Source organism: Schistocerca nitens, chromosome 7 (assembly GCF_023898315.1).
Source record: "Schistocerca nitens isolate TAMUIC-IGC-003100 chromosome 7, iqSchNite1.1, whole genome shotgun sequence".
In the NCBI taxonomy this organism is placed as follows: domain Eukaryota; kingdom Metazoa; phylum Arthropoda; class Insecta; order Orthoptera; family Acrididae; genus Schistocerca; species Schistocerca nitens.
Window position 1 is genome coordinate 361,605,372 of NC_064620.1, and position 26,529 is coordinate 361,631,900.

At 41.4% G+C, this 26,529-nt stretch overlaps 1 protein-coding gene across 1 annotated transcript in view; it reads right to left on the reverse strand.

The window, feature by feature from the left end:
- Positions 1 to 25,388, reverse strand: part of LOC126195352 (odorant receptor Or2-like) — a 72,108-nt gene extending 46,720 nt beyond the window's left edge. The window contains exons 1-2 of the mRNA XM_049933929.1: positions 25,341 to 25,388; positions 16,752 to 17,100 (exon numbers count right to left, since the gene is read on the reverse strand). Coding sequence (XP_049789886.1) covers positions 16,752 to 17,078 — 327 coding nt within the window. The 5' untranslated portion in view covers positions 17,079 to 17,100; positions 25,341 to 25,388. The remainder of the gene's footprint in view (positions 1 to 16,751; positions 17,101 to 25,340) is intronic.
- Between the last annotated feature and the right edge of the window lie 1,141 nt (positions 25,389 to 26,529).

Here is a 26,529-nt window from a genome sequence, read left to right on the forward strand (position 1 = left end):
AGGGCGTACAGTGTGTGGGTCCTCCTCGCTATGTTGAACGGCGCTGTGTCTTGGTTTTCTCTACAGTGTTGACCGAATATCAGGGAACGAATACGAATTCATTCTTAACATTGTCGTGAAATGTGTCTTTTTGGAGCGGAGGCGCTCTTTCTCTGTAACAGCCCTGGCTCTGGAAGTAGGATGTTTAGCGTAGCCCCCTTCTGAGCTAGATGGTGAAAGCTACGCTCATTGGGATGGAGGCTGGTGTATGGTGGTTTTCGATGCACAGAAAAGGCGAATCGTCCATATGTTCTCCGTTCAACCAACACAGGCAGCTTCTTGTCTTTCTCTGACGTCACAATAGATCTTCCGTTGGGATGCGTACAGTTCATATGGTTAATGAACTACTGAAGCACCTCATTGCCACGGGGCCTGAATAAAAACGTTTTGCCAATTTCAACGTGCAGAATAGGGCCCTATTCAACGCTCCTTCTTCGAAACCCTCCATGAAACGATTTGATACGACAGGTGGTAGTGGCAAAGGCATGGCTGTTCCATCGAATTCGGACATCGTTTGCCAAGAATGTGCAGAGAGTATAAAATTTCAGGCATTACCAACCACCTTAATCATCGGGAGCAGCGGTGTTTGCATAGAGTTGTGAGTGCTAACAGAAGAGAGGCAGAAATCAATGTTGAACGACGACGAACGTATCCATTGCGACAGTGCGGGGAAATCTGTCGTTAATTCGCTATGGTTGCAGGCGGCAGATGTGAGTGCGTTTAGTAACTGCGCGACATCATCAGCAGTGCCTCTCCTGCACTCGGGACCATATCGGTTGAACCCTAGACGACGAAAACAGTGGTCTGGTCAGATGAGTCCTGATTTCAGTTGATAAGAGGTGTTGGTAAGGTTTTAGTGTGGTGCACACTACACGACGCCACTGACGAAAATTGTCACCAAGGCCCTATGTAAAGCTTGCGGTGGCTCTGTAATCGTGTGAACTGTGTTTAAGTGGAATGGTCTGGGTTCTCTGGTCAAACTGAAACGATCAGTCACTGAAACGGATGATTTCGGCTACTTGGAGTCCATATGCTGCCGTTCATGGGCTTCATGTTCCCAGACAAGTTCTAGGGGACTGATGACCTCAGATGTTTAAAGTCCCATAGTGCTCAGAGCCATTTGAACCATTTGATGTTGATGTTGTTCAGACAATTTTTGACAACGTGTGGAAATAAATTTGACATAAATAGTGTGTTGCTGACATATTTCTGCAGACATTTTAAACATTGTGATACCTGGCTACTGTTACTGAACAATTTAGATTTGGGAATATTTAATTTGTGCAGGGCTAAAATATATCTATGTGTCAGGTATGTTATTTCTTAGCAATAGGTGTTTTGTAACTGTTTATTCATGGAAATAGTGATGGGGAACTTAAGTTAAGGTTCCACAGTGATGTTGTAGATACCAATTTTGACGAATATGTATATGTTAGAAATACAGCTCATCGCGTTTTTGATATAACTCCCGATTTCGACAGAAAGAGTCGGTTTGTTTCCCCTTACAAGTAAAATTATTTTTAAAGCAGAATTTGACAAGGCATTTTGACATAGTGGTTTCAGATTAGTATTAGTGCGAAATTCGTTTATTAACAGGGACATTAAGACACAGAATAACCATTACTCCAACAGTTCTGCTCAAAAAAAAAAAATCTACCACCATTTTGTCTGTTTAGTCTTTCACGAGCAAATACTGAAGCTTCCTGTCAACAATAGGTGTGGCATGGAAGATGGAATGAGCAGTATTTGTTTGAGCCTACACCTCTCTCTCTCTCTCTCTCTTCAAAAATCAAATGGCTGTGAGCACTACGGGACTTAACATCTGAGGTGATTAGTCCCCTAGAACTTAGAACTACTTAAACCTAACTAACGTAAAGACGTCACACACATCCATGTCCGAGGCAGGATTAGAACCTGCGACCGTAGCGGTCGCGTGGTTCTAGACCGAAGCACCTAGAACCGCTCGGCTACACCTCTGTCTCTGTCTCTCTCTCTCTCTGTCTCTCTCTCTGTCTCTCTCTCTCTCTGACTGCTCATTCCACCTTCCATGCGACACCCACTGTCGAAAGAAGGTGTCAGGCATTTTCTCGTTAAAGACAAAATAGATAAAATTATTTTTTGAGCGGAATTTCATTTTCCCATTCGATGCAACTGTCCCAGATTAGTGAAGTACACGAGCACACACACGCCTTTGCCCGGGTAATTATTTATAGCTGTGAGTACACGCCGGACCACGCAGCGTCTGGGCTTGTGCTTAATGCTTATGACATATTTCCTGAAATATGTGGTGTGTAGTACTGATATACTTTTATAAGTACATTGAGCGCCTAAGTGGATATTGCCTGCAAAATGTGTTCCAAATGGATTTAGTAGCAACGAAGTAAAACAGTTAAAAGTCATGCATGATGTGAAAGTTTCTCAAGGATCCAGTTATTTGCAACGTCGTATCTCCTGAACTACGTGTCGTACAGTGATATAATTTTGGAGTTGCATTCAGTGCTATAGATGCATACTGAATGCAGAATGTGTCGTGAATACAGTTACTAGTGAAGAAGTAATAAAATATAACACTATGCCTCATGCAGAACCTTTACTGCAAGAGCAGGAGGAAAATAATAATCCATTAACTTTACTTATTATTTCAGAAGGGTTGACAGTGAGAAAAACTTATGTAAGGGTTTGTAGCAAGTAGCTAAGTGATCTCATTCACAAGTAGTGGATGGGTAAATGCTGGGAATTCATTTGTAGCAGGCTACGCTCTATTTTTCTGTTTCACTACCACGACCACTTCGTTTGCTGATATTTTAGACAGTGAATTAAAATTGTAACACATGACAGACATCATAAAATTATTTAGAAATCGTAATGTTTAGTTTGAAGGCTCAGTATCTTAAGCCAAGTGTAGGAACAAGAATGTAAATGACAGCTACTTCCATGGAATGTCATTTTATAGCCGGTTGTATTTTGTAACAGTTTTAATGTGGAGGTAACATCGGGGAAATTTATGTGAGAATCCACAGACAAGCTTTGGGCACAGCTTTCATGGATACGTTTGTTTGTGTTTCTATGTGTGTGTTTGTGTGTGTGTGTGTGTGTGTGTGCGTGTGTGTGTAAATAGCTTTATATTTTATGAAAACACTTTATTATGTTCCTGACATACTTTTACAGATATTTTAGATATGGACAGAACATTGTGGAAATGTTATACTTTAGAAAATATTGAATTTTGGTTATGGACAGAATATTGCGAAAATGGTGTGGAAATTATTTGAGATTCAATTTTGATTAACAGCAAAATGTGATGCAGAGATTGAACTAAATACTTTTACAAGTGCTGCTTACCCTGTAAGTTCATAACACATTCTGTGCATGTTTGTGTTTGTGAAATAATTGGTGATGAACAGTGTGGAGGGGTGGTAGAGGAGAGAGGGGGAGAGGTTGTCGTAATGTCCAACTGACCTATTTCCATAATTATCTTGAATTTCTGTGTAAGCTCTTATTAACAATTGGTTTTATTTTTCAACCATTTCGAATTTTTGAATTTCCTTTCAGTGCCGTCTTGCGTTTTTAAATTTCACGCCAGTGCCTGCTCGGAATTTTGAATAAGTAACCCTTATTAGGGGTACTATTAGATGGAGCTTCCTCAGCCTTAATGTGTGGAAAATAAAATACGTGATTATAGTTTTTCACTGTGGCAGAGGTGTGTAAGAAGCTGTTATGTATATTTATGACGTTATTTTTGTATTATTGAAGCTGCTGTAACTTTTGTAGTTTGTTTCACAACCAGGTAACTTGGAAATGCACAATGAAATAAAGAGTTTATTTCAAAAACAAAAGTACCTTGCTCTGGGCCATGACTTGCCTGAAATCTTGGATTTTTGAATTTCCAGTCACATTTAACGATTGCTGCACCGTGACTGCAAAGCCAACTAGCGGCTGTAGCTTGCACTGTGAATCAAAGTCTCTGTAGCTGTACTACTCATATCCATCATTATTTAGTGGTTTCAAAATTGTAATACGCGGGCGACAACTAAATAAGAAGAAACACCCTGTGTGTACTTCACTTTGGCACTGAACATGACGGCAGGTAACGTACTCCAAGAATTCGCCAAACACCTACGTTGCTTTCTTTCAAAAACACTGTAGATGGTTCAGATGGCTCTAAGGACTATGGGACTTAACTGCTGGTGTCATCAGTCCCCTAGAACTTAGAACTACTTAAACCTAACTAACCTAAGGACATCACACACACCCATGCCCGAGGCAGGATTCGAACCTGCGACCGTAGCGGTCGCGCGGTTCCTGACTGTAGCGCCTAGAACCGCTCGGCCACCCCGGCCGGCTACACACTCTCAAGTGTCACTTAGCGTTGACTACGGAATTGTCTGGCTTAAGAAGCGCTGCTTGAAAATTGTATCCCATTTTATTTTTATTTTTAGTTCAGTCCGGTATTCAACATTACCATGCGGTATCCGGATACCTTTCACCAGGTAATGTGCCGTATTTATGCGAATCTAATGCGCACTTTTTTTTACCATATGCAGTGTTGAAAATGGGGGTGCACATAAGGTTCGACGGCGCATCACATTCGAGTACAAACTTCAATCTGTGGTTCACCAGCCACTTCATTGAAAATTAGATATTGACCCTTACGTCGCAATGCATCGTTGTAATTCTCAACTTCGTCACATTACTGTGGGTCTATTACTCCAAAGTGTGTTCGTATTAAGCAGTCACTGAACAGAAGGTTAGCAGAGAAGAACGTTGTATAATGCTACTTTCAAGCATTAAGTGATTTTCTATGCAGAAAAATCTGGTAACAGGAGAGCAGGACGAAAGTTCAACGTAGCTGGGAGTAACGTTCGCTCGTGGAGGAAAGAGAAATAGGTGTTTTTTGCAACGACGGTTACGGGAAAGCATCCTGACGTTGAAGTATAGTTTTTGGGATTCGTCCGTGAAAGGGGGAAGAATGTGCAGCAGGTGACCAGTGTCACCATAAGAAACAAAGCAAAAGAGGTGGTAGCAGTTTTTAATGTACCCGAGCAAGAGTTTAAGGCTAGCCGTGGATGGGTTGATCGCTTTATGAAACGGGTAGGCTGTCTCTACGACGCTGTACGACAGAATGTCAAAAGCTTCCACAAAATTTCCTGAAAAAACTTCTAAAATTTCAGTGGTATATCATCAGATTTTGGAAACAGAAGGTTTTTTCGATGGCCACGTAGGCAGCTCTAATATGTCGCCAGTTTGGTTTCATATGACACATAATTACACGATTGATGAGAAAAGGACAAAAAAAGGTATCGTCAAAACAACCGTGAGTGAAAACCAGCGGATAGCTTTAAAGCTGGCAAGCACGGCAAATAGGTACACTGTTACACCCTTTCGTAATCTGCTAGCGGAAATTAGACCCCTAAAAATGAGAAGATGTCCCCTGATGACGTCATTGTTCAAAATAAAGAGACGGAATGAATGAATGAAACTTTTAATGCTTGATTGGCTCCGAAACGTAAATGCAACTGTGTCTTGGTGTGCATTCCAAGTTAGCAAACAATGCTATGTTTTGAGACATTTCATCGTCATCTCTACAAGGACGTGTAAAGGAAGATCCCCACATAATTGTTCCTACAGGAATGACTTCTGGGTTACAACTCCTAGGCGTTAGTGTAAATACGAGTAAACGTTTCGAAGGTTTCGTTCAGGCACAGTACAAAAACTGGTTTTCCCAGCTAAACCATGAACTGACTAGCACAGGAAAAAATATTGCACACTTGATTTCAGCTGTGTGGAAAAGCATAGAAGCATCAATGATCGTAAAATCATTTAAGAGCTACTGCATTTCAGATACCATGGACGTCTGTGAAGGTGACGTGCTCTGGAACGAGAGTGTGATGGGGTAAAAGGAAACGAATGTTCCTGATGTAGACTCCGCCGAGGATATTAATGAATAATTAATAACGAGTAACGCCTATGATTTATTGTATATTTCTTTGCATCTCATGTAGGCAATCAAGTTAGGTATTTAGTTTTAGTAATCATTTTCAATTTAACATTGTGGCACTTCAAAATCTTAAAAAATGTGATTGTTTTGGTAGTTAATATATACAGATATTTTCGTGTAAAATAAACTGAGCTTACCAGTGATGCGCCAGCAAACTGTTTTTATATGATATCAATTATTAAAATTGGGTGCGCTTTACATTCTCTTAAATACTTTACATAGAAAAACTAAACCTATCACCATCTGATCCATGTATGTTCCACGCTTCGTTAAAGTGCCCTTTACCTCAAGAATTCATCTATACTCTCTCATGCCATCGACAACGGCGTTATATCTCGCATTTCAAATGCATTAAAAGAAACATTTATGAACTCAACAAAGTACGTCAAAGTTTTCCACAGACTTCGAGGAACTACAACAGACTCCTCACAGAAACCTCGGCAAGGAACAGAATTCCACCATCCCATTTGACCACTCCGTACTTGGCTGTCACACAACTCTAAGGATCTACTAACATAAATATTCCTCCTCTTGAACCAAATCTTGAACCAAATCTTGAACCAAATCTCTCCTTCAATAGTAGCAGTCACATCAATAACATCTCAATATGTAGGACAAGCACACAATACAGCTATATAACTCTTCGGAAAATGTCATAGAGCTTACAACTTAGAACAGCAGAAACCAACTTAAGCCCTAATTTTCTTGAAACCTGATAAACTATAGTCCACGCCTCAACGTACCGATCCATTTCTCTAGCTGGTGGCTTCAGAAAATTCCTTGAAACAATTCTTACAATACTAATCCATCACCACTTGTCAACACAACAACCCCAGCAAAATTCCGAGTTTAGGTTCCGATCTAGCTACTCAACAGACGGCCAACCCTATCATGTTATCAAATTTATCTGCTATCAGCCATGTCAATAAAAGACCTCATTTTAATATCCTTTGAAACCGAGAATGACTTTCACTATAGTATAGCACACTGGTCTTAGAGCTACACGCTCTGCGTTAGTTACACCCATCTAATTCGTTTTCCAACATATTTGGTAGTAAATCACATTTCTTCTTACAGTTTTCTCCCTACTTTTTGTATATCTGAAGGATCCGTTCACTCCTTCTCCAACGTGTCCTGGACATTGCAAACACTACTAAAAATCCATTTATAGCCATTTCCCAAAATTTCGAAGGCATGAGTTACCTAGCTACGTATCACAATGGCCAAATCTCACATGACTCCCACTGTCGGATGGTGAAATAAATGGAATCTCCACTTTCCTTATACCACTAAATAAATTATTCACTCAACACGATTTCCACATTTGCAACTACATACACAAGATAATATGTATGACTAACATGCTTGCACACAACCATCAAATGCAAAACTTATAAATGAATAAAGCTATTAGTTCCACTAGGGGCTTATATCCTTTGACCATTGTCCTCACATATAAATTCCTTATCTGTCGTAACTTACATCTCTGCCACTCCTAAATTATTTAGATACATCGAAATGATAGACTGAGATGCACTTCCCAAATTACCCAGCAATTGTCATTCAAGTACTCTGACCGAAAAGCTTTGTTGTAGCATCCATACCTTCCCCACTAATCACCCATAGTCCCTTCCAAACGTCACCCCACTGTAACTTCGTAACCAAAGAATTTGTCTCGAGATATATCTCTGCTACCAGCCACATATCGCACAACTTTTCTTTCTGACCTCATTCCAATGCATCCCGTCGTTCCTACTTCGTTCCACCTCTTCCCCACTCATTACTGCGAACGTCGGACAGTTCTTAATGCTATGATTAATGCAGACATCTTTTCGTCTCAGAATGTTTAACACAGTTCACTGACAATGATGCATCTGATGTACTAAAGGACTTATAAAATAGAGTGTGCTTACAGAGAATCTTACCGTAAAGCCTTTGCCAACATATCAACCCCTCTACACTATCTTCTGGCCTTCTTCTACACCCTTCCCTCTCTGGCCTCCAGTTCATTACCATATAATTGAGAGTTAATGCGTGCTGGGCTTAACTGTGATAAAACAGTGTCATATAACTAATTACCATGTGACTATTATAGGTATTTAACACTGATTGCTTTTTATTAAATTTATATTGTATTTCTGCCCTCTTACAGTTTTATTTTGTAAAACATCACATTCTCTTGAAAGTAATTCAAGTTTTGTCGGTCTTGATCACACATTGTAATTCAGATTATTCATTCTTATCTAGAGAAAGCATAACAAAAAACTCCCTACTCCTAACTTGTCTTAAATAAACGAAATACACAGAATATAACCTGATTGAAAGTGAACATATTATAAAATACTTAGTCACAAAAAGTAAGATATCATGAACAGTGTATAGACTTCTCATTTCACCACAACTGCTGCCGATGTGGCTGAGCGGTTCTAGGAGCTTCAGTCCGGAACCGCGCTGCTGCTACGGGCGCAGGTTCGAATCCTGCCTCGAGCATGCATGCGTGTGATGTCCTTAGGTTAGTTAGGTTTAAGTGGTTCTAAGTCTAGGGGACTGATGACCTCAGATGTTAAGTCCCATAGTGCTTCGAGCCATCTGAACCATCTACAGTATTTTTGAACGAAAGCAACCATACATCTACCAGAAGCTGAAAGGCTGTCACAGTTAGATGAATGAATTAATCGTGTAAAATTACATGTGTAACGGAAGAACAGAATGGTGGATATCTAAAGAAAGACGATGAAAATAATCATATCCGAACAATTAAATAAAAGAAAAAAACAAAGAAAATTTGTAAGCAACAGGGTAATCTAAATGAGCAAGCCAACATACTTGTTTGATACATAAATCGACGTTCTGCAGAAGGCGCAAGACTTTACAAGGCTAAAAATATTAAAAAATGAAATTCGAAGAACAATGGGAAACAGAATGTAAACGTCGCGGCATGTTGCCATTACGGATCGTTTTGCTCAGGACGCTGTACCGTGAGAGAGTGTTTCACTGAGTGAGCTGCTGTGGCGTGCTCGAGTGCAAACGGGTGAGCAGGAAACGGTCTCGTTGTCTTTTCCCTTCATGCAAGACAGTAAGTGGACTAATTATTCTTAATCCTCTATCGTAACTCACCACGCTTCAATCAATAACGGAAAACGTAAAAATCAGAGATTCGTAAACATTGAAGTACAAACACTGACCAACTCGAGCTATTCGTTTTAAATCTGATTCAGATAACGGTTTTTGTTCCCCAAATTTCAATTTCCCGTCGCACATCGAGTAATCACCCCATAGGTGCAATATGTAACACTTCAGTATTTTGATTCATGTTTGTCGTAGAATGTTTATTTTCAGCAGTATGGGTATCAAAGATCGTTTTATTTTGCGAATAGAACGCTCCTTAAACTGCGTTCCAAACTGACTCTCTATCTAACCTTCATAATAATGATCTGAATCATTGCAGTTAACTTTACATATAATAAGTTAAGGAACTTATCACATATGTGACCTACCTGTAACGAAGATGTAATCTCAAGGTACTGTTCGTTTGGAAAGCCATTTTTTCCTTTTAACGTTTTGAAACACCTTTCGATTATTGGCTATGTTATTCCATTATACGCCTGACCTTCGTAGTTGCAGTTAGGTTTTATCGCTAGCATCATGGTACGGGTAGGCAGTATTGCTTATTTAAATCCAACTTTTCTTCTACCATTTCATTACTTTTCGCTACAGCGATTTATTGCAATACTTCAGTTTTTTATTTGTTTGACTTTCTTGCAACATATAATATTAATAAGATGAATCATTGTGTTAAAAATGCATTTTCTTTCTTTGCAGTGGATTTTCTTACAGTTTCATTTAAAGTTTTTTATGTCATATGGTGGCTTGTCGGTTGAAACCAGTCATCATATAAAGGACTTGTAGGACCTCGAGTACAAACATAATAATTTGAGCTATTTACACACTAGAGGAACAGCCAGAACAATAACTCCATTTTCCTAGTCGTGGAATCAGTTTTATGACACCAGATGGTGTATTTGGTAGAGATGAAAAGAAATATCAGAGGAAAGAAGAGATCTATCACGTTGTTAATACCGTAATATTCCAGAGAGGTATTGGTGTTGGGTAAGCCTGGTTTTCCTACTACTTCAAAAGGATATCTAAAGAAATATTGGAGTCTACCTTGTCTTTCTCAATCAAACAATAGAAAATCCAGTATGGAATATTGACAATATTATGAAAAGGTTAGATTGCTAGTCACCAAATTTGTTATAAGATGAGTAGCAATCTAATCGTTTCATAATGTTGGCTTCCTAAATGATAAATGTACGAGCAATACCCTACAGATGAAACAGTGGTAAGATTCATTGTGCTGTTAAAATGAGGTATTTCTCTGGATTAGACGTATGTTGTGATGTTTTGTAGAAGGCCACACCTTCATTAAAAGCCAAGAAGCACGCTCCGATTATTCCCAAAATAAACCATATGACTGCAGAAAAGGAAAAGGATATAATTAAACTATTTTGTTTCTCTACTATACCCAAGGATGCAGTACGTTTATACAGTGACATGCAAGTGGTGAGGAATATGAAGATCATGAGAGCTCACAAAAAATTAAACAGGCTCAAGAGTCTCCTGAAGTTGTGTAGAAGAGAAAAAAGAAATATTATTTTAAAACTTTAATGTGAAAAACAAGCATTTAATTTTCAGCTGTCACTGTTCTAGTTCGAGTATAAACAGAGTTTTGAAAACTAAAACAGTTCTTCTATACCCTGCATTTCGTAGACTATCAAGTATTTTATGTATATAAAAATACTTTCTTGAAACATATTCAGAATTGTACGAAATTTATTAGTTGTAAGAAATTTTTCCCTAAACTTATTTGTTAATTAAATAGATGTGTTTCGTGTAGGATTTAATTTTTATGCATTGTAAAAACGGTCCTCAGCTTAGAACGTTTGGAGCATTATGGGCAAATTCCTAAAACAGACTTCCGATTTTGACGGTGTAACAAGTCAATTGGAGAGAATTTGATGCGGTATCACTCCAGATGACATTCAACCAACCTATAAATAAATGCCAAGCTGAATAATTGCATCCACAAGGGGCACAGGTAGACTAACGCGTTATATACTTGCTCAATTTGTGAAGGTCTTTCTCTTGAGTAAAAGATCCAACTTTCTCCAATTGCCATCATTTGTTTGTCTGTACATGTAAATCACTTCTACCATATTCCGACCCATCAGTATAATTCTTTGGTGGTGCTTCGCCTTTTTACCTTAGACGGTATTTCTCTGGTTTTCCCAGTCTTCTTAGGTACACTTGAGGCCATTTCCCTTCACTATTCCAGTATTGTGCTATTGGGCTTCGTTCTCGTTCCCTATCAACACTTACAGGCAGTGGTACCTGCAGGGCCATAGTGACGCCTCGCTTTCCCTGAGACAGCGTCAGCTACAGTATCTCAGGTATCAGAGTCCTTTTTACTCTAAGTACGTCATAAACAACTTAACTTATCAAAGGCAGTCCTTGTTATATCTTCTACTATGGGATATTTCTATAGGACAATACATGGGGTGTCTATATGCCACACTCCCAACTGGCTGTTGTCCTCGAACCATTTCAGTTAAAGCGTGTACAGTATGGCGCACCTCAGAAAGGTAGTGGACCATTATCCTACCTAGTGGAGGATACATGTGGGGGGCGACCCCCTCCCCCCTCCCCCCCCCCCCCACCTTGCAGGGCCGCCAGCAATGCCACCCTCACTGCACCCGTCAGTCAGACCGCACGCTATTCCTTCGTTTCTTTCGTCAGTCGACTCGACTTAATTGAGTTATCGAGTAGTTGTACTTTCCTATGTAGCACGCGCATCCGTGTCATCGTATTTTATGTTTCTGTCTAGAAGATAGATAGCTAACACATATCTACGAGAAAAGTCGCTGCCATTCTGATGATTCTGATACGTTATGAAGGAGGACTGACTTAATGCGTTAGTTCTGTTTAAGACTCACCCAGACGTTGAGTGTCATATTGACGATGTAATTAACAAATTTGCCAGGAACAATAGGACTGTAGAATTCATCATAAATTCTTGTTGACGGTATGTCTTCGATTTATCTCCTGACTTATTTTAAAGAATTTAAATAAAACTTTCTTAAACTTTGCATGTGACTTGATTATATTTTATTACGGTAAAAGTAAAGGTAGCTCAAGATATCTTTAGCGCCCTCTCCTTGAGGCTTTTCAATATTCGCCACTGGTCCTATCTTCCTATCTGCCACAAAATGTGTTGTCTGAAAACTTTCGTTTATATCAGGAAGTGTGTCTGAGGAATTCCAGTTCTGCATCCATTTTGCAAACATTAGATTCTTCATTACTTTACGGATCTGTTGCCTCTTCCCCATGAATTTCATGTATTTCTTTTTTTCCTCTTCTCCAACCAACCTTCTGCATTATTTGTAGGTCAACGAGACGTATGTTCATGAACACAGTTAGAAAGTCTGTAGATGTTGTGATGTAGGCTCCACAGCATCCCAACAGAATTGCCTGCTGTTCTTTCTCACTGCAGTGGCAGGTCTGGCCGGTAGGAACCAGTGCGCCCAAACACTGGCAGAGCAGCCCACATGAGGAGTTAATGCAGACTCTTGATACGTTCTGATTACAATGAGAGGCAGATGAAGCCTCCTTTTCCCCATATTAACAAGTTTTTTCACTATACAACGTTTATTCCTTGCTAAAAATCCTATGTTTGCAGCTAATGTACAGTATTCGTCCAGGTGACGGAGGACAGCAAAACGAGAGCTGAAATTTTAAATTTAGCATTTGAGAAATCTTTCACGCAGGAGGATCGTACAAACATACCTCCGTTTGAGTCTCGTACAGATTCCCGTATGGAGAACATAGTGATAGACATCCCTAGGGTTTTAAAGCAGCTGAATGGGTTGAAAATAAATAAATCGCCAGGTCCTGATGGGATTCCAATTCGGTTTTACAGAGAGTACTCTATTGCATTGGCTCCTTTCTTAGCTTGCATTTATCGCGAATCTCTTGCCCAACGTAAAGTCCCGAGCGACTGGAAAAAAAGCGCAGGTGACGGATGTATACAGCGTGTTACAAAAAGGTACGGCCAAACTTTCTGGAAACATTCCTCACACACAAAGAAAGAAAATATATTGTGTGGACATGTGTCCGGAATCGCTTACTTTCCATGTTAGAGCTCATTTTATTACTTCTCTTCAAATCACATTAATCATGGAATGGAAACACACAGCAACAGAACGTACCAGCGTGACTTCAAACACTTTGTTACAGGAAATGTTCAAAATGTCCTCCGTTAGCGAGGATACATGCATCCACACTCGGTCGCATGGAATCCCTGATGCGCTGATGCAGCCCTGGAGAATGGCGTATTGTATCACAGCCGTCCACAATACGAGCACGAAGAGTATCTACATTTGGTACCGGGGTTGCGCAGACAAGAGCTTTCAAATGCCCCCATAAATGAAAGCCAAGAGGGTTGAGATCAGAAGAGCGTGGAGGCCATGGAATTGGTCCGCTTCTACCAATCCATCGGTCACCGAATCTGTTGTTGAGAAGCGTACGAACACTTCGACTGAAATGTGCAAGAGTTACGTCATGCATGAACCACATGTTGTGTCGTATTTGTAAAGGCACATGTTGTAGCAGCGCAGGTAGAGTATCCCGTATGAAATCATGATAACGTGCTCCATTGAGAGTAGGTGGAAGAAAATGGGGCCCAATCAAGTCATCACTAACAATGCTAGTAGTGTAGAGCACTGAGTCGCATGTCAACACAAGCACCGAAGTCAACATTACCTTCCTTCAATTGGGCCAACTGGCGGTGAATCGAAGAAGTACAGAACATACTGACGAAACTAAAATGAGCTAAAATGAGCTCCGACATGGAAAATAAGCGTTTCCGGGCACATGTCCACATAACATCTTTTCTTTATTTGTGTGTGAGGAATGTTTTCTGAAAGTTTGGCCGTACCATTTTGTAACACCCTGTATAAGAAGGGTAGAAGGACGGATCCTCAAAATTACAGACCAATATCCTTAACATCGGTTTGTTGCAGGATTCTCTAACATATTCTCAATTCGAATATAAGGAATTTCCTTGAGACAGAGAAGTTGCTGTCCATGCATCAGCACGGCTTTAGAAAGCATCGCTCCTGCGAAACGCAACTCTCCATTTTGTCACATGATATCTTGCGAACCATGGATGAAGGGTATCAGACGGATGCCATATTCCTTGACTTCTGGAAAGTGTTTGACTCGGTGCCCCACTGCAGACTCCTAACTAAGGTACGAGCATACAAGATTGTTTCCAAATATGTGAGTGGCTTGAAGACTTCTTTAGTAATAGAACCCAGTACGTTGTACTCGATGGTGAGTATTCATCGGAGGTGAGGGCATCATCTGGTGTGCCCCAGGGAAGTGTGGTAGGTCCGCTGTTGTTTTCTATCTACATAAATGATCTTTTGGATAGGGTGGATAGCAATTTGCTGCTGTTTGCTGATGATTCTGTGGTGTACGGGAAGGTGTCGTCGTTGAGTGACTGTAGGAGGATACAAGATGACATGGACAGGATTTGTGATGGTGTAAAGAATGGCAGCTAACTCTAAGTATAGATAAATGTAAATTAATGCAGATGAATAGGAAAAGGAATCCCGTAATGTTTGAATACTCCTTTAGTAGTCTAGCGTTTGACACAGTCACGTCGCGTAAATATTTGGGCGTAACATTGCAGAGCGATATGAATTTGGGACAAGCATGTAATGGCAGTTGTGGGGAAGGCGGAGAGTCGTATTCGGTTCGTTGGTAGAATTTTGGGATGATGTGGTTCATCTGTAAAGGAGACCGCTTATAAAACACTAATACGACCTATTCTTGAGTACTGCTCGAGCGTTTGGGATCCCTTTCACGTCGGATTGAGGGAGGACATAGAAGCAATTCAGAGACGGGCTGCTAGATTTGTTACTGGTAGTTTTGATCATCATGCGAGTGTTACGTAAATGCTTCAGGAACTCGGGTGGGAGTCTCTAGAGGAAAGGAGGCGTTCTTTTCGTGCATCGCTACTGAGGAAATTTAGAGAACCAGCATTTGAGGCTGACTGCAGTACAATTTTACTGTCGCCAACTTATATTTCGCTCAAAGACCACAAAGATAGCCGGCCGCGGTGGTCTCGCGGTTCCAGGCGCGCAGTCCGGAACCGTGCAACTGCTACGGTCGCAGGTTCGAATCCTGCCTCGGGCATGGATGTGTGTGATGTCCTTAGGTTAGTTCGGTTTAACTAGTTCTAAGTTCTAGGGGACTGATGACCTAAGATGTTAAGTCCCATAGTGCTCAGAGCCATTTGAACCATTTGAACCACAAAGATAAGATAAGAGAGATTAGGGCTCGTACAGAGGCATATAGGCAGTCATTTTTCCCTCATTCTGTTTGGGAGTGGAACAGAAAGAGAAGACGCTAGTTTTGGTACGAGATACCCTCCGCAACGCACCGTATTGTGGATTGCGGAGTATGTGTGTAGATGTAGGTGTAGAGGTGCACAGATAAGTACTTGTTGACGGTATGTCTTCGAATTATCTCCTGACTTATTTTCATCGATGGATCACTAAAAAGTCTTCCTTCATGTAACATATTTGTCGATTTTTGTGGTGATATCTTGAGTCTCAGCTGCGAGCACCACTCATGCATGATTCCGAGGAATTTGTCACAACAGGTTTCCAGCGAATTTCAGCTGACAGCATGCACCAAAGGCAACACCTCAGCAGATGCCACGATTCTTGACGACTCCTGTGTCTTTTGTTATTCACAAGTGGTCCCAGAATAAAGGAACAAAAACAGAGCCCACAGGTCATCATTTCGAATTGTGTTTGGTAACTGTTGATGTGGAATTTGAAAGCATCACGTATCAGTATCTGCAGTAATCCGGTAGACAGTAGGGTAGAATTTTTGGGGAGCCCTTTTCTCTTAAGGATGCCATAAGTTGTCAAACTCTCCAAACATGCATATCATTATTCGAAGCACGTAAGTTGTGTGTGCATCACATATTAAGTTTATGACTGGGTTAATTGCATGCCAAATGCAATCTGGCTTCCTGAGTCCATACTGAGCATTATTTAATCCTGTTAGAATCCTGTGGCTTTCTAACCTATTGGGTTACCCTTTTTCCAAAATTTCAGTCAGTACATTTATTAGGCAAATAGGCCGGTATGATTTTGAGAGTACGAAATGTATATCTTCTCCCTGTTTTATAATTATTACTTCTGCCGTTCTCCAGCATTTATTTTGGGAAACAGCCGTGATTCATTTGCTTTTAACAAACATGTGTGGAATGTGCTATATACTATCCATTATAAAACTAACATGACGTGTGGGATTCAGTCACAATGTAATATCATGTACAACAACAAGTTTTTTGAAGATCATAAGATGGCAGTCTTAACTGTTGAAACCGGCCATCAGGAATAAATAGCGTTGAATGCGATCTCGGCTAGTAAAATTCCTGAGAATAAACGAAACATTTGTATTAATGTGAGCGCGTTACCTACTGATCACATCGCGAATGAGAAAATAGAAGCGTGGAAAACCTAGATAACCATCCCATATTTTAATATAGAGCACATGGATTTCCCAGCAATTTAGCCAGACAGTTCGGTGAGATAACTTGACAAGAATTGCAGTGTGGAGTAGTTCCCATACCAACCTGGAGGGCGAGCTTATGGAAGTCACTTTCGTGAAGAGTGATATGCGCCATACGGAAGACCCACATAGCGATGGTGTCTGCGATGCCGAGTATCAGAATGAAGAGGTCCAAGTCTTCAGTGCCCTGGTGGTACAGTACGAGGAGTTCGGAGAAAACGAAAGATGTGGTGATGGAGGCTATGATGAGGGTGCGCAGACGAAAGAGGATGGGCGATGCGTCGGCGACGTTCGGGTGTCGCAGGACCGCCCCCCAGTGTAGAGGGCGCAGCAAGTGCTCCAGGCTGCTGGCCGCCACAGCTGCCGCCACAGCCGAAGAAGCTGGTGCCATGCCGACCACAGCGTGGTACCACCTGCACACATCAGACCAGTTGTGGCCGTTCAGCGAAATGCAGACGTAATGTTCAAGGACATATTTAAGTAAGGAAGTTAAGGTTTTCCATGTTGCTTATGAAGGCTGAGACTAACTCTACATGATGTTGTTGTTGTTGTTTTGTTCTTCACTTAGAAGACTGGTTTGATGCTATTCTCCACGCTAATCTGTCGAGTGGATATCCCACTTCTCCATAGTGTTCGCAATCTACATCCACTCGAATCTGCATACTTGATCTCCAAATCCCACCATACTCTCCTCCCTACGTTACTTATGTGACTAATGTTTGGTATCTTATGAGGTATCATATCATCTCATCCTTTCTTTCGATCACGTTGTGCCATAAATTTCATTTCTCTCCAATTCGATTCAAACCCTCTTCATTACTTATCCCATGTTCACGCATAATCTACAGCACTTTTCTGTACCAGCACGTTCTGAAAGATTCTGCTCTCTTTTCTGAACACTCCCTGGCTTTCGTAGCAGCTGTCTAACATGTTTGTCGAACTACGGCGGTTCTCTCTTATTCCTGACAACTTTGCTCGGCACATACCTCTCTAAAATGTGCTTTACACGCTTGAACTATGTCCACTGGTGACCAACATGGTCCTGGAGATGAATTTTGATGTTGACCACTCAGGTAATCTGAATTCTGTTTCGTGTCGCTCTTGCTAAGCATAAGCATCTTCCTATCCTTATATTCTTATTTATAGCCATATTCATTAATGCTGTAACGGCGTTGTGACAACTGATTCCCTGGTCTACGCTAATAGAGTCACAAAGTTGTGGCCTGTTGGTGACCAGTTCACCTACACCAGCCAGTTTTTTGTCCCTAATATTATGTGGGCATTGTTGCCACTTATAAGCGAGACTTGTACTGAGAACGTCCATAGACACTCCTGCAGTGAAGCTAAATTAAATCCAGTGCACAAACACAAACTGCTGCTACTTTTTGCGTTCGCTCGGTTCCCCATCTGTAGCTACACCTAGGCTGTGAAGTTTCAAACAGCAGTTCGTAGAACCATTTATAATGTAAACAAACGGACTGTTTGCTGCATTTAGTCACGTTACGCTCAGCTCGGTATAAAAAAAAAAATTATTTAGCATTAATGTATTATATAACCTTGATGTACAGGTAAAAAAATAGATGGCTAGAGCACATGCTCATAGTAAGTAGTGTTTTAGATAGTCTGTTCTAGAGTACAATCATTTAAGAGTAATGTCAAATTTAAAAAAGGTGTTACTTTATGAAACTAGATTTCAAAAAATTTCAAAAAATTGTATTACTGAATAATAAGGTGATAAAAACGTTATGTAAAAATTATACACACAGGGTGTTTCAAAAATGACCGGTATATTTGAAACGGCAATAAAAACTAAACGAGCAGCGATAGAAATACACCGTTTGTTGCAATATGCTTGGGACAACAGTACATTCTAAGGCAGACAAACTTTCTAAATTACAGTAGTTACAATTTTCAACAACAGATGGCGCTGCAAGTGATGTGAAAGATATAGAAGACAACGCAGTCTGTGGGTGCGCCATTCTGTACGTCGTCTTTCTGCTGTAAGCGTGTGCTGTTCACAACGTGCAAGTGTGCTGTGGACAACATGGTTTATTCCTTAGAACAGAGGATTTTTCTGGTGTTGGAATTCCACCGCCTAGAACACAGTGTTGTTGCAACAAGACGAAGTTTTCAACGGAGGTTTAATGTAACCAAAGGACCGAAAAGCGATACAATAAAGGATCTGTTTGAAAAATTTCAACAGACTGGGAACGTGACGGATGAACGTGCTGGAAAGGTAGGGCGACCGCGTACGGCAACCACAGAGGGCAACGCGCAGCTAGTGCAGCAGGTGATCCAACAGCGGCCTCGGGTTTCCGTTCGCCGTGTTGCAGCTGCGGTCCAAATGACGCCAACGTCCACGGATCGTCTCATGCGCCAGAGTTTACACCTCTATCCATACAAAATTCAAACGCGGCAACCCCTCAGCGCCGCTACCATTGCTGCACGAGAGACATTCGCTAACGATATAGTGCACAGGATTGATGACGGCGATATGCATGTGGGCAGCATTTGGTTTACTGACGAAGCTTATTTTTACCTGGACGGCTTCGTCAATAAACAGAACTGGCGCATATGGGGAACCGAAAAGCCCCATGTTGCAGTCCCATCGTCCCTGCATCCTCAAAAAGTACTGGTCTGGGCCGCCATTTCTTCCAAAGAAATCATTGGCCCATTTTTCAGATCCGAAACGATTACTGCATCACGCTATCTGGACATTCTTCGTGAATTTGTGGCGGTACAAACTGCCTTAGACGACACTGCGAACACCTCGTGGTTTATGCAAGATGGTGCCCGGCCACATCGCACGGCCGACGTCTTTAATTTCCTGAATGAATATTTCGATGATCGTGTGATTGCTTTGGGCTATACGAAACATACAGGAGGCGGCGTGGCCTCCCTATTCGCCAGACATGAACCCCTGTGACTTCTTTCTGTGGGGACACTTTAAAGACCAGGTGTACCGCCAGAATCCAGAAACAATTGAACAGCTGAAGCAGTACATCTCATCTGCATGTGAAGCCATTCCGCCAGACACGTTGTCAAAGGTTTCGGGTAATTTCATTCAGAGACTACGCCATATTATTGCTACGAATGGTGGATATGTGGAACATATCGTACTATAGAGTTTCCCAGACCGCAGCGCCATCTGTTGTTGAAATTTTTACTACTGTAATTTCGAAAGTTTGTCTGCCTGAAAATGTACTGTTGTCCCAAGCATATTGCAACAAACTGTGTATTTCTATCGCTACTCGTTTAGTTTTTATTGCCGTTTCAAATATACCGGTCATTTTTGAAACACCCTATATATATATATATATATATATATATATATATATATATATATATATATATATACGCTACATGTACACTGACATGACAAATGTCGTAGGGAGCTATGATCACGGGCCCAGAAGGTGCTACAGACGATGTAGTACTGTTAGAAAAGGCACTAGCGTCGGTCGTCTGGAACTGTAATCCTTTAATGCCATTTGCCATTTTTCCCTACACTGCTCTACTCGATACTTTTATCATACGTCCCACATTGGTGTCTGTGGTTATTTCACGCAGTGTTGCTTGTATACTTACACTGACAATACTACGCAAACACTGCTGCTCTCGGCCGTTAAGTGAAGGGCGCCGGCCACCGTTTGTCCGTGGTGAGAGGTAATGCCTGAATGTTGGTATTCGTCGCACGCTCTCGACTCTGTATATGACTCGTAATATTGAATTCCCTAACCAGTTTCGAAATAGAATGTTCCACTTGTCTATATACAATTACTATTCCACGTTCAAAGTCTGTTAATTCGCATCGTGCGGTCATAATTAAGTCGGAAACATTTTTAAGTAAAGCGAGTACAAATAATATCTCTACGCATACACTGCCTCTCATGTCTTGTGTATGCAATACTATAGCCAGTAGTATGTCTCAGTATCACTGTCCCATTATGTCGTCGCCTCAGTGTACAGTGTGCAACATGTTGAGAATTTGGACTGGCCGGCAGACGCGCTCGGACAGACGAAGCATATGAGGCGGGAAACCCGGTTTCCAGTGACGGTCTGGCACAAATTTTCACTTGTTTCCACTGGATTTATTTGAATGCCCAACCGCAGCTGAGGTCTGAGTTTCTCTTAGGTCAGAAATTAATAATATGCAGTAGTGAACTAAAACTGGATGAAATATTGCGAAAAGAGAGTCTGGACAAACAGTTAGTCCTTAAGGTACTATCTGGTACTGTCACATTTAGAATGAATGACTATGTAGCAACATACATAATATAAATTATTTCAGTTCATACAGCATTATAGAACTTCGAAAGCACCAAAACTTCACAGAAATTAATGACTTTTAAAAAATCCATGCATAGGCACCAAAATAATTCACAGAAATTAATGGCTTTGAAAAAATCCATGCATGCAACATGATGCCTGATACTGACGGAATTCCCAACAGAAATTCCAAAAGTTGTTCTAATTGGGAAGAAATGAAAATTTTTGCCCGACTGAGACTCGAACCCGTCTTTCCCACTTTACGTGAGCGATCCCCTTAATCGCTTCGGCTACCCGAGCACGCATCATACCCAATCCATATTCCCAACTTGTCGCAGATACATACATAGCGTCTTCGGTCCAGCACCCTTATTGCTCGCAACCTCATGCTGATTCCCGGAAAAAAACACCATTAATTGCAGTGAAGGCAACTGTGTTGTGTTGTGTCTGTTTTCCGGATATGTCCGAAAAGATGGACACCACACATGTAAATACTGAATTATGTTTCCTAAGAAGTCTCTAGTTAATCTGAATATTTGTTTCGATATTCGGTAAACACGTACCTCGTTTCTAAAGAAACGTTGCTATGCAGCATAATTTTGAGAAGGAAGAAACTGGGCGCCAGTTTGCGCTCTGAGATGTTACCTCCCTTGTGTAAGATGAAAAAAGGCACAACGGGAGGCGAAAACAAGTTCAAGCAGAAATGGAGGAATAGATTACAGGCTTCCATAGTTCGAATATTTACCAGTAGGTAAAGGGATATTTACGTTTCAGCTCTATTCGAGGAGGATCACTATCGACGGCCGTGAGGAACTCCGGCTTTCTATAACAATATTTTTCACTGAAAGCAGCATAAAGACAGGTGTTTACTACAAGTTCTCATACAAACATGACTTTTACAGGACTCCAAAGAAATTTGTGTACATCCCCGTCCTTGTCGCTGGCAGTACATCGACGACAGAAAATTCAATTTTATCGAATGCGCTGAATCTGTTGTGCTAATAATTGTCTATGACTGGGCACATCTGGAAGTCATGTTTTAAGCACCGTAGAATGACTATCTTTCACTATGTCAAGCGAGAAAAGCAATAGCAAAAAAATCGTTACTAGATGAAAGCAGATCACTCAGGGGCATTTCTTGGATAAAAACGACAGTCTACAGTCCACTGAACAACAGGACTACGTTGTAGACATATTTGGCCACTGCCTCTGGGTGTTTAAACCATCATCTCTAGATATTATAAGACTGAAACCCCACCGAACGTGAACTCATCCCTTTGAACCATAGCGTGATAGCAATTTTTCTATACCATACAGGGTAAACCGCTAGGTATCTTTCAAAGCCATTCGACGAAATTGGAACCTCATCCGGAACAGTAAAATGTTTTTTTATGATTTATTTCTTCCCTCCTTTCTTCGCGCCCTCCTGTTTTGTGATGTCGGGATTGTTCGACATTTAAGCAAGCGAGTGAAAATGACAAAATGTCCCTCTAAGATCACCCACTTCAGAATCATCCTCTGTGCCATTCACCCTGCACCTTTTTTATGCAGCTTAGAAATGAACCTTGGGATTATGGCACCCTATCGACAACGTAAGTTGAGTCGGCCTACCTTCAGGCGCTAGAGCAATCGCGAGACCGAATTGGTGTAGAAATTCTTCACAGATACATTTTGTACTTGCTCAACAAAGATGCAAGCGTGGCACCGATGGTGCTGCGGAGCTGGTCGCACTTAAAGAGGTAATTTATCATTTTACTCACCCATGAGTCAGTGCCGAGCCCTCTCGTGATAACACTAAGGGAGGGCACGGAAAAGGAGGGATAAAGAAACACAAAAACACCTTTCTGCTTCGGATCACTTTCACATTTCGTCGAATGGTTTTGAAGGGTCCCTGTATTTCACAACAAAAATTGCTATCACGCTACGTTCCAAAGATGTGAGATGGCATTCAGTAGGGCTGCAGCCTCACAATGACCATAGGGTACAGTTGAATCGTCCAGCGGGTGTTAGCAGTTGCCAGACTTATCAAGAATGTCGCCCTCTTGCTCATCGCACGACGAACCGTTGTTTTTGATCGCGAAATTTGTTAGAATCAATAGCCGTAGAGAAAGATCGAGGGTGGGGCTTTACTGGTACCCCTTACGCCACCTTCTGAGGCCTTTTCCATTCCATTATGAGCGGCGGTGTATCTGAAATGATTTACTCGACCAACCATAAGATAACTGCGCAATTTCAACGCTGGGTGTTGCGATTCTGATCTCAATTACAGAGGAGTCAAAAGAACGTCTTAAATGTTGGCAAAAGATAGTGCGCCGACTCTCCCATGGTGTGACACGTCGACGGTGGCGTTGAGCAGAATTGTGGTGAATTTTGGCGCCAATATGACGTAAGTAAGTGGCCTTACAGCCCACATGGATATCGGAGATGTGGTCCTTTCTTTGCACCTGTCAATGCCTAGTTGTCTGAAACGTCACCGAGCCGGAGGTTGAAGTCGGAGGGTGCCTGGATTTTGCAGCATTACAGAGGAAGCTCGCAGGCACTTTCGAGTCAAATTTCGAACTTACGTAATAATAGGAGGCAATTACAGTGGCCATAAGGAGTAATGCTTTAATTTAGTTGCGCAGTGTCTTACAAAACTAAAACTATGCGTAGTAACAACATGTTGCACGGATAATTTCCACTCGTTCGGGACTTATGAATTTTCGGTATTGGATTATACCTACATCTACATACATGTCCCTCAGGCTACCGTATTGTGCATGGTGAACATTCTCCTGTATCGCTGTTATTCGGTTTGCTGTTTCACTCTCAAATGGAACGAGGGAAACCGCCTCTATGCTTCCGTAGGAGCCCTGATTTCTCTTATTTTCGCAGTCCTGTGGCGCGATATATGTTGGTGGATTGGGACCTTTAGAAGTCTATCGCAAATGGCGTTTCTCTTTTATGAATAGTCATTTCTTCCAACCAAGGATCTCCGTTTGAATTCAGGTAGCAGTACAGTAACATTTGCGTGGCAATCGAACCTACCACTAACAAATCTATCAGGATGCCTATGAATTGCTTCGATGTGTTCTTTTAATATTACCTGGTGGGGACGCTAAGCACCCAAGAAACGGGCCGTAGGGGTGTTCCATACGCTGTCTTCTTTGTAGATGAACTACAAGTTTCTAGAATTTTCCCTTCTCCCGCCTCTCTTGCTCGTTCCATTTCACGTCTCATTTCAACGTTTCACCAAGCTACCTAATCGACCCCACAGTGTCAAGCAGCATGGCAATAGTACTGTATTCCTTGATTACAGAATTCTCTTTCCTTTTCATTAGAATTAAGTACCAATTTTTCCTGTCTGTAAGCTGCCGTTCATCACAGCAACTAGAGATTGTACACATCACTTCCTGTATTCTCCTACAGTCACTCAAGGACGACTCTTCCCGGGACACTGACGTGCCACCAGCAAACAGTCGCCGGAATGCTGCTCCCCCTGACAGCCAGGACATTTGCGTGAATAACGAACAAGAGTGGTACTATGACACGCTTCCCTGAGGTACTCTTAACACTAGTCGTCCAGGTGAACGTTGTGGGTTCCATTAGTTGCAAAGATATCGAGCCACTCACATATTTGAAAACGTGTAACGTATGCTCTGAGCCTCATTAACAGGCCGTACCGAGTCACTATGGCATACGCTTACCTAAAATCTAGAAAAACCGGACCTGTCTGGTGTCCTTCACCAAGGGTATAGAATATTTTGCGAGAAAGAAGCTGGTCATATAAAAGTTACTCGAGCCGTCGCGGAATTGTCATTGAAAGTGAGAACACTGTAAAACACCCAAAAATATCTACGTCATGGACTTCACTGAGCTTTACACTCGTAGTACGAGTTAGCCCCTACAAACGTATCATCAAATGACCACTGCAACATTAATAAAATTGTGGATAATGCAGGGGTATCCACTCGACATAACTTCGAGTGATGTGAGACAGAGAAACGTTTGTTATACCGGGCCTACTTGAGTATAAATTTGGATAAAATGGATACATAGTCAGTGGATAAGAGTTTATAAGTAGTAACGTGTTCATTGAGTACTCCTGTCGACAGTAAATAGTTTTCCAAAGCAAAGGTGTGATACATACACAATTTTCTCTTGGGTTAATATTTTCGAGAAAATATTCCCTGATTAGTACGTAATCACTTTCTCCTTTCACTCTAACTTGTTTTCCAGAACGTACAAGTGGGAGGTGCTAGACACACCTGCACTTACCGGGCTCAAAGTTCGGACACAGATACATATTACTAAAGATAAAATCCCCTGACTTACTTCATGGAAACACTGATGACACTTACTAAACGTCAACGACGTCAGTATAAGACGTGTTATGAACCTGTACCTGCTCTGTTGTTGAGATCACAGAGGTGGCCGAGGACTTCGCTGCACTTGCAACTGGGACAGCGGCCGCTCTCCCCTCGAGTGCAGCTACTTAAAGGCTGTGGTGCGTGATAATATTTGCTCTCTTTGCGTCATTTGAACATTATTTAATAAAAGTAACATCACAAATCGTGCTCGCCCTGCCTTCATTTTCTAATTACGCTGTAGCACTTTTTTCTCGTGACCTCCAAAAATGCCACGCCTCTTCTCCTTTGAATAAGTAAATATCTGAGGTTCTTCCTCGTAATTAACGCTCGAACAAAATTTTAAAAATCTGTACCGCTCTCCTTGTGTCCACTGGTCAGTGGAGACAAATAAACTGAATGAGAACGACAAGATTGTTACCTTCCCGGGATTATTATATAATCGAGTTTCAAAAACTAAGCACGAAGCTATCACTTCCTGCTTCCGGTTTCTTCTACTTACTCTTTGTAACGATTTGCTGTTACTTAAATGAGACTTTATGTCACGATACTGCAGTGTCGCATACTTAATGACTCTGGTATGAAGCTTCCCGTGAGGTAGGCAAACGTTTTACGTATTAACTCATATAATTAAAAGTACATAACTGAAGTTTTCTTTGTATGGAAGTACATGTGTGATGCCCCTTAAACACTGCAATAACTCCGCTACATAACGTAGCAGGCCGCTGCAAAAGTCAAAACAAAGCGACACAGGCCACTGAGAGAGTGTATTATCGTGCGGTAATGCGTTTCCGGCAGAAGTGGATATGTTACAGCTGTGTCAGTCCAACGGAGAAGCCAGAGAAGCCATAGCGACTCTTTGGATAGAGCTGCAACACATCTGCTGCTTCATCTCAAGTCTGAGCAGCACGACTGAGCGTGATGTACGTCAAAGCCAGGTGAAATCTTTTCCATTGGAAGCAACCGCAATAACATGTGTGGGGCGGCATGTTGGAAAATATGTTGCTGTTATATAAAATTTGTTTGGTTGTAGAAACACTGCATTTCCCGGCCGATGCACCATATGTGGGGCGGCCGGTGGAATTATTGTTGTTAATGATGTTCCTATTATTTATGCTGTTATTTATGCTGTCTTTCGCCGTTCTCAACACTGGCTCTCTGACTACAATATTGGCTACCAGAAAGTGATTAGCAGAACGTGAAGCCTGTAATTAGAATTCCTAGTGC